Source organism: Harpia harpyja, chromosome 7, assembly GCF_026419915.1.
Source record: "Harpia harpyja isolate bHarHar1 chromosome 7, bHarHar1 primary haplotype, whole genome shotgun sequence".
Classification (NCBI taxonomy): Eukaryota; Metazoa; Chordata; class Aves; order Accipitriformes; family Accipitridae; genus Harpia; species Harpia harpyja.
Genome location: NC_068946.1, coordinates 13,597,615 through 13,605,597, shown reverse-complemented (window position 1 = coordinate 13,605,597; position 7,983 = coordinate 13,597,615). Strand labels below are relative to the sequence as shown.

Here is a 7,983-nt window from a genome sequence, read left to right as displayed (position 1 = left end):
GCAACAATATCCACAGGGAGTATTGCAAAGGGTTTTCTCTCCACCTTCAAGGGCAAGCATCACATGTTTTATGTCTGCTCCCATTCGTTTCCATAGAGGATGTTTTGAAGAGGGAGCAAAACCCAAAGCACAGCTGCAATTGTGTCCTTTGCACAGCCATTGTAGGAACCTGCTGTGCTGGGTTTTTTTATTTGGTATGTCCTTTCTGGGCCATTGAGCTCCCTGGCTGCCAGCCTAGCCTTGCTGTCACAAGGTGGAGACAGTAGACCAGTCTGTGATCAGTCCCAGAGTTAGATCTCCAGATCCAGTCTGGAGCAGAGCAGCTGTCTCCTGCAACCAGCACTGGAGTAGAGTTTGTGGGCATGTGTAAAACCAATCAAATCAACCGTGGTTGCCTTTAAATGATGATAGGGCATACAGATTACTGTAACCAGTGATGAATGGATGCTGAGAGAGCTGGGCAGTGAGGCAGAGGTTATTTTCCCTCTTTTGGTGAAAAATTTCCTTGGGGAAGGAAAGCATTAAACTTTAATGGCTACCAGGTGTGTCCATGGGTCTGCTGTGTGGCCTTGTAAACCCTCGTGTTTCTTTTTAGGTGTAATTAGACGAAAGTCCTCGTGCGTTTCCTTTCTTTCCTCTATAAAATTGAACCCAGAATGTTGCACCTTTTGCCCCCAGCACCTTGCTGGCCGGCTCCTCGCACCCATCTCAGCACCCACTGCCCTCCACTGTTGCAGCAGGGGCAAGATTCTTCTCTCCCAAAGCAGCTCCCTCCTCTGCCTCCTGCGGCACAGGGTGCTTCTATGATCATGTAAGGTGGCCCTTGTTCCTCTCCCATCGTTTCACACAGCTCTCGTGGCAACAGACAGGCAGCCCCAGTGCCTGTGCACCCAATGTCGTGGGGACAGAAATGGCCTGGAGCTGCGGGCCATACCCTTGCCATGTGAGACGCGAGGGCTGCAGAGCAGGTGCCTGGGAGGCAAAAGCTTTTCTTCTCCTTTCCTCTTGCTCTCGCAGGCTGGCAGAGCAGCTGGTGCTACATTTCCTCCCCCTCTCTGGGCTGATGTATGAACTCGGGAAGTCTCACTAGGCCTTAGCATAAGTGTAACGAGTCGGGTGGTTAAGCGTTCCCTGACCATACCAGGACCTCTCACACGGCTAAGCCAAGGAGTCATGCAGACTGTCTCAAGGACTCCTGCTGCCCAGCAAAAACAAAAAATGAAAGTAGAGATAACTAGTTCTCTCATAACAACCTTGAGACATCCCAGCCCTCCTCTGACAGCCTTGGAGCATCCCATACCTGAATCTTAAGTCATTCCCTGGCAGCCCCAGAACCTTCCTTATCTGATTCGTAACTCACATGAAACAGTACCAGCGCAGATGGAATCCCAGTAATTTGCTGATGACTAAAACAAATCACCTCCCAAACCTATAAACAGCAGTACTGAGAATCTTTGAGCTCTCCTGGACTGCAGTCGGCTGCGACCAGCACCTCCCTCTGAGCAGGACGCCTCTCGGAGCTCACAAACTCTCCAGTTTGCAAAGATTGGAGGTCTGTCGCCAAAAGCTGATGGGACTTGGGCTGATACTGTCTGCTTGAGGCTCAACCCTTTGCCCGTTGAGAAAGATACCGAAGCATTCAAAATGAACCTTTTCACTGAACCCAAGGGGAATTTTTAACAGGTATACCTCTTTTACGCATATCTCTTAGTGTCTTTATGCATGCACATGTACTAACCTGAATAGTCTATGGTAAGTATAAGTTATTACTTTCAAATTTTTACTTAAATTACTGTTGTGAATTTTATTCAACTGTGAATTTTAGGCTGCTGTTGTACTCATAATCCCTTTAGATATAAACTGTTGCCCAAGTGTGGGACTAGGAGTTGATCCAGCTGCACCTAGACTCCAACAGGAGTTTAGAAAGCAAGGGGGTCTTCTCTGAACCTCATGGCTCCATGGGAGGGTCTCCCTTACCCTCTTACATTCCCAATCTCTGTACAAATCACGAGAAATAAATTCTAACTCGATTTTTCTTTGTATATTTCTCTTTTTTAACCTCTTGCATTTTCAATCTCTGTTTACCTAATTTTAGTCTGATTATAATTTAATTTTCCTGTGTGCATTTCATCCATGTATTAAGTCATAGAGTGAACCTTGCCATCAAACTCTGTGAAGTTGCACTTTTATATGAATTCCTATTAAATCATTTGGAAGTGATTCTTTAAGTGGTCCAAACCACTCCATTTCGTGACACCAGGCCACGGGGATGTGGGTATGTCTGGTGCTACCACCGGCTGCTGGAAAGCAGGCCTGGCTGGTCACTCTCTCCTGAGGGTCCTGATTACTTGAGGGCATGACTTCTCCTCTGCTGTTTTGTTCCCACAAAGGAAAGACACGCAAACAAGGTGAAGGAGCAGGACTGTTTATTCAGGGAAGAGGACATGGAGCTCCCAGGATCAGCTCTGCACAGAGCTCCAGCAGCACAGGAAGCCATTGTCCCAGAGAGAAGGGCACCTCCTCCACGCCCTGCAGAATCGCTCTTGCAGCACCGGCAGCCTGAATCTGGAGGGGGGATTTCTCTCTGCGGCTCTTAGCAGGAATAGGGTTTGAGTTGCCAGGCTTGAGACGGAGAGGCTGACGTCTTTTGTCGTGCTTTGAAGGGCTGGGACAGAGAGGAAGAGAGACGAGGTCAGAACCCGGATCTGCGGGGACCCCAGGAACGCCTCCTGCCAGGGCCACCCCAGCCAGCTCTTCCCATGGCCAGGAGGGAGCAGGGGCCAACAGGATCAGCCGGAAGGTGCTGGCCACGAACGCCACGTGCCCCTGAAAGCTCTCTCTGCTCTGCCCACGCTGCCCCTCATCCGCGCAAGGAGCAGAGCTCTCCCCAGCTGGGGCAGGGATCACAGCTCCCGGCCCAGGGTCTTTCCCCCTCCCTGCCAGTCCCCACTGACACCCACCCTGCTGCCCTCACTCACCCTTGTAGATGACCTGGAGCTTCACCTGCTGATGCATCACGTGCCGCCCGGCGAGCCCTAGGAACGCACAGCCCGTCACAAATCCTGCTGGCCCCAGCAGCACTCCTCCCCTTGGCAGGGCTGAGCCTAGGTTCCTCCCAGAGCATGACGCCCGAGGGCAGGGGTGGGAGAGGGCGGCAGGGAGCCCCATGGGTGCCCTGGCCCTGCATCGGGCAGTCGGGGCTCCACAGCCACAGGGCCAATTCCTGCTGCCGGTGCAGCAGCCGGGGCTGGGGCCAAGCTGCAGTGGGGCAGGGAGGGACCCCGGGGGAGTTGTGGCTCACCAAGGAACCTGATGGCCGCCGCTCGCATGGATGCCTGTGGGCTCTCCAGGTACAGCAGGGACTGCTGCAGGTACTCGTCCACTCTGCTGCTGTACTCTGCCAGCTGGAGAGAGCACAAGGGGATGGAGGGAAGGGTTGGTGCAGACTCTGCCCCCAGGTCGGGCGCTCCCTGCACCCCGCCTTTCCTGCCAGGACACCCCTGACGCCCAGCCAGCAGCCGGCCGGTGCCGGGGTTTGGAGGGAGCAGAGGGCTGGGTGCTCCCTGGGGAGCCGCGGTGCCACCCTGCTGCCAAAGCCCAGCTGGGCTGGGGCTCCGTCGTCGGCACCCAGGGCTCGAGGAGGGAGAGGAGCCTGGAGAAGAGTCCACAGGGCCGCACGCCCGAGGGAAGGGAGCGTGTGTGGGGGGGCAGGCTGGTGGCGATGGGCTGCAGCAGCGGGCAGGGGCACAGCTGCCAGCCCCACGCACTGGGCATTGGGGGCAGGGGGCTTGTCCAGGCTGGGACTGGGGCGTTGGGGCCATCCTTACCAGGCACTTGCCAACCACCCATGTCTGCTCCCTCTCCAGCAGCTGCTGGAGCTTCCTGTTCTTCAGGAACTTGGTAGCTTGAAGCAGGGTTTCCCGAGAGGCCTGCAGAGCAGCAGAGACTGGGAGATGGCACCGCTGCCCGGCACACAGGACCTGCGTCCCCTGCACCTGGGCAAGGCTCGGGGCCTGTCCTGGCCCCTGGTGGGAAGACGCAGCAGCTGGGGAACGCGTCCGTCGACGGGTTCGGCGCCCGGGCAGAGAAGTGGCTCAAGCCCCATCTCGGGCACCTGGTGCTGCCAGGGCAGCAGGACAGAGGTCCCCCAGAGCTGCTGCTCTGTAGCCAAGGACAGGGGGAGGCTGGAGCGCTGCGGTTCGCGAGGCGCCAGGGCAGGAGGCAGCTGAGCCACCTGCCACAGGGACACCGGCAGGTTGGAAATCCTCACCTCTGCCACGCGCTGGTTCTCATCATGCAAGTGGCAGAGCAGTGGGATCAGGCTCTGGTGCACGTGCTGCTTCAGTGGCTTTTTTCCCTCTTCCGCTACCAACTCCATCACATCTCGGAAGAGGTGCATGGAGAGCAGTTGCACATGGTTGGCGTCCTGGTGGAAAGGAAGAGGGCAAGACCTCAGCACCGGCTGCTACCGGCCCACCTGGGCACGGGTCTGAAAAGCCACAGGGCGCAAAGTTTCCCGGCAGCACCCAGCGCCCGTGGTGGGGGGCACAAAACCTTACGCTGTCAAAGAGTGGCTGGAGCCTCTCAGCCAGCTGCAGAGTGATGGGGCTGGCAATTGGGATGCCTGTGGCCCAGAGCACCTTGCTGAGCACAGAGAGGGTCATCCCAACCATCTCCTTGTCTGCATCCATCAGAAGCTGTATGAGCCTTTGCAGCAGGTGCTGCATTCTTCTGACCTGTGTGGAACACAATGCTGTGCTGTGAATCCATAAAAGGCTGCACTGCCAAAACTGCTCCGGAGGTTCAACCCCACGCTGCTGCCTCGGGGCCCAGAAGCCAAAGGCCTGCCCCGAAGGACTCGGGCAGGTGAACGGGGAGGCAGGAGAGCTGGGAGCAGCTGCCGCAGCTCCCGAAGCCCAGCCAAGTCCAAGCTACTGCGTTACCCAGCCCCATGCTGCCAGCACGGCTTCAGCCGGCTGCCCCTTCTCACCATCAAGGGTGTCTTGCAGAGCTCCAGGAGGCCTCTGAGCACCAGGCGACGCATCACTCTGCACTTGCTCTGCAGGTACATTGGGACGAGCTGCAGGATGCAGTCACCCCAACACCTTACGTTAGGGCAGACCAGGAGCTGAAAGACACAGAGCAGTGACAGGGGTGCCTGGCCAGCAGGACTCCACCACTGCACAGGGCTGGGTCCAGCCAGCAGCACAGGGCGCGGGTACCGTCCCAGTCAGCCGAGCCCAAAGACAGCAGCGGCTGCGCAGACCCCCTGGGCTCCCTGCCCTGTGCCGCGGGGCACACGGTGCAGGTCGCTCACGTGCTCTGCTGTGCCTCCCAGCCCTCAGCAGCCTCTGATTCCTCGGCCTTTGAGGAGCCGCGATGAGAGAGCGAGAGCTGGCACAAGGCAGGCACGAAACACAGGTGGGGACAAGTGTCACCCCAGCAGCAAGAGGCTGAGGGCACGCAGCGGAGCCCACCCTCTGCCCCAGCTCCACTGACTGGGCTCCCCCCGCAGCTGCGGCTACGAGAGGGCGGAGTGGTGAGAGCCGGGTCAGCGAGGCAGCGCTCGCCATCAGGCTTACCTCGACAAGGAACGCCATGGCGGGGACCTTCCAGTGTTGCTTCTTCCTCCTGAGCAGCTTGACAAGGTAGCCTGCGATCGAGTAACACAAGCTCCTCGAGATACCATGCACCTGTCTGGCAGGGGGAAGAAGGCACCGTTGACCCCGAGCAGGGTGGGCAAACCTCTCCCCGGACTGACTCACAGAGGCCTGGTCTGTCCCCACCGCCCCTCGCCAGGAGAAAGGCATGGCCAACACCAGCAGGCTCCTTTTGGGGAAGAGACTGGCAAAACACCCTTCCTGCCCTGAAGCCTTCCCTTCTGAGAAGACCCCTTTCCTGCCCACAGGGCACTCGTGTCCCCCAGGCTCTGTCGCTGGCCCTCGGTGCACCCTGCCCTGCCCCGGCGGGCTGCCGTCAGCGGGGCTGCCTGCAGACAGACCCCCCACTCTGTGCCGTCAGCCCAGGCCCCACGGGAGGGGACGCTGGTGCTTTGGGAGGTGGCGTCTCATATGCACCCACCTCTCCCAGGCTTTTCCAGTCTGCTGGGCCATCCCTTGGTGACAAGTCCCTCTCACTCACGACCAAGGGGATCGTGCGGGGCGCCCCATCGGCAGGGGAGAAATGGCGGGGGGAGCGGGGACGAGGGGGTTCTCACCTGGCCAGCAGACCCATTGCACAATGGTAGGTCTCAGCGCTGAGGAGCGTGTCCCAGCCACGCTTACGTTCGACTTCAAACACCATATTGTCATACTCAAGGCGGCAGAGCAGTGCTTTCACGGTCAGCATTGCAAATCTGTGTGCAGAGCAAAGCCCAGGTCACGCTGGGAGCCCAGGCCCCGGCACCGGGGCCACGGGAGGGATGGGAGGGCCGAGGTGGAGCACCTGCTGGGGTTGGTGGGAGGGCAGCCTTCCTGCTGGCATCCCCTCCAGAAGGTATCGACCTCCTCTGGCATCTGCTGTGTGGCAAAGAAAATTTGGAAGAGCAGAGCCAGGAAGATGCGGGGGAAAAGCACGTTCAACCTCCGTGGGCACCCGGGCAGCCGGAGGATCTCCTGCAGCACCCTGGTTGCCTGCAGAAAACAAAACACCCAGAGACAGCGCTCAGTGCCGAGATGTCCCCGCGGCAGGGCCCGAGCGCGGGAGGGTGAGGCTCAGGCGCTGCCCTGGGCCACGGGAGACGCAGGGGGAGCACCCACCCTGGCTGTCCCTACACCTGCCCCTAACCCAGGTTTCCAGCCCACCGCGTGAGGCAGGGAGATGCAGCGGTGGGGGAGGATGGAGAGCCGCCCGGAGAGGCGACCCTGGGGGGCGAGCAAAGGCGTGGGCCAGAAACTCACAGCCAGGGCAAAGACATCTGCGCTGTCCCCATCGGAGGTGCACGTGCTGTGCAGCGGCCAGTCCTCCAGCACGCAGACCAGCTCCCGCAGCACCTGCTCTGCAGTCCTGCTCCTGGAGACCATCACCCTCCACATGGTCGCAGCAGCTCTGCAGGCCCAGAGCTCTGTGTCAGAGGGGTCTTGGCCACAGTGCCGTGGCCTGGGCAACCGCGGGGGCTGGGGCTGGCCGCCAGCCTTGCCTCTGCCCACTGCCCCTCGCCAGCAGCACCCAGCAGGCCTGCCCCTGCGGGCAGCAGGCAGCCGAGCGACGGTGCCTTGAGAGGCGGGGAGGGAGCACGGCAGCGGGCTCTGGGGCTGTCGTGCCAGGGCTGGGAAACGGAGGGGCCGGAAGGTCCTGAAAATCTCCATCTCTCTGACAGCCCACCTGGGACAGGCTCTACAGCCTGATGGGCTCTAAAGGCAGGTGGGCCCCGTACCTGTCGCAAGATGGGGCACAGCGCAGGAGGGTCACCGCCACGTCATAGGGGTGTGCGTGGGTCAGCTCCAGAAGGCTGTTGTCCAGCCTGTGCTCAGCAGCCACATGCGTGTTGGACATGAGCCACCGGTAGATGCACCTCACGATGCTCGGCACCTGGAGGAGACATGGCTGAGAGTTGGAGTGCTGCCAGAGTGAGCCAGTTCCCCAGCTTCCCCCGAGAAGTGCTTCCCTTCCCACCACACTGTGCTGGCCTAAAAGGCTGTTGGGTGCCCAGCGGACCCGGCCTCAGGGGGCACACGATCTCCTCTGGGGGCTCGAGCCCCGGCGACAGGCTACTTACATGCTGCAATCTGGAGGTGTCACTTTCCACAGGCACATCCAGCATGGCAGCACAAGCCTCCGCATTATAGGAGTCCGAGTCTGCCATGCCCTCGATGGCCGCGATGGTGGCGTCTTCACGCTCAGAGGGCTTGAGGGATTCCCAAAACCTCTACAGGAGAAGGAAGGGCAGGGAAGAGAGGCATGTCACATCGAGTGCCCCGACGGCAGTGCTCGGCTGAGCAGCGAGACCAGGCCCAGCCCAGGTGGGGATGGCTGCAGATACCT

At 59.6% G+C, this 7,983-nt stretch overlaps 1 protein-coding gene across 2 annotated transcripts; it reads right to left on the bottom strand.

Annotated features, from left to right (window-relative positions):
* Positions 1–2,445: 2,445 nt before the first annotated feature.
* Positions 2,446–4,712, bottom strand: LOC128144586 (maestro heat-like repeat family member 5). Of its 2 annotated transcripts, XM_052793569.1 has the most exons (6): positions 4,560–4,712; positions 4,271–4,426; positions 3,828–3,929; positions 3,302–3,404; positions 2,979–3,035; positions 2,446–2,665 (listed from the first exon to the last, which is right to left on the bottom strand). In XM_052793569.1, the coding sequence occupies exons 1-6, from the start codon at positions 4,689–4,691 to the stop codon at positions 2,460–2,462; spliced, it is 756 nt and encodes a 251-aa protein (XP_052649529.1). In that variant the 5' UTR covers positions 4,692–4,712; the 3' UTR covers positions 2,446–2,459. The 2 variants fall into 2 exon arrangements, with proteins under 2 accessions (XP_052649529.1, XP_052649528.1); XM_052793568.1 differs by having other exon boundaries at positions 3,302–3,929.
* Between the last annotated feature and the right edge of the window lie 3,271 nt (positions 4,713–7,983).

Coding starts and splice junctions, on each gene's coding strand:
- LOC128144586 (XM_052793568.1), bottom strand. CDS start 4,691: ATGGATGCAGACAAGGAGATGGTTGGGATGACCCTCTCTGTGCTCAGC. Junction 4,427..4,559: donor TCCAGCCACTCTTTGACAGC/GTAAGGTTTTGT, acceptor CCTTTCCACCAG/GACGCCAACCATGTGCAACT. Junction 2,666..2,978: donor GCTCCAGGTCATCTACAAGG/GTGAGTGAGGGC, acceptor TCTCTGTCCCAG/CCCTTCAAAGCACGACAAAA.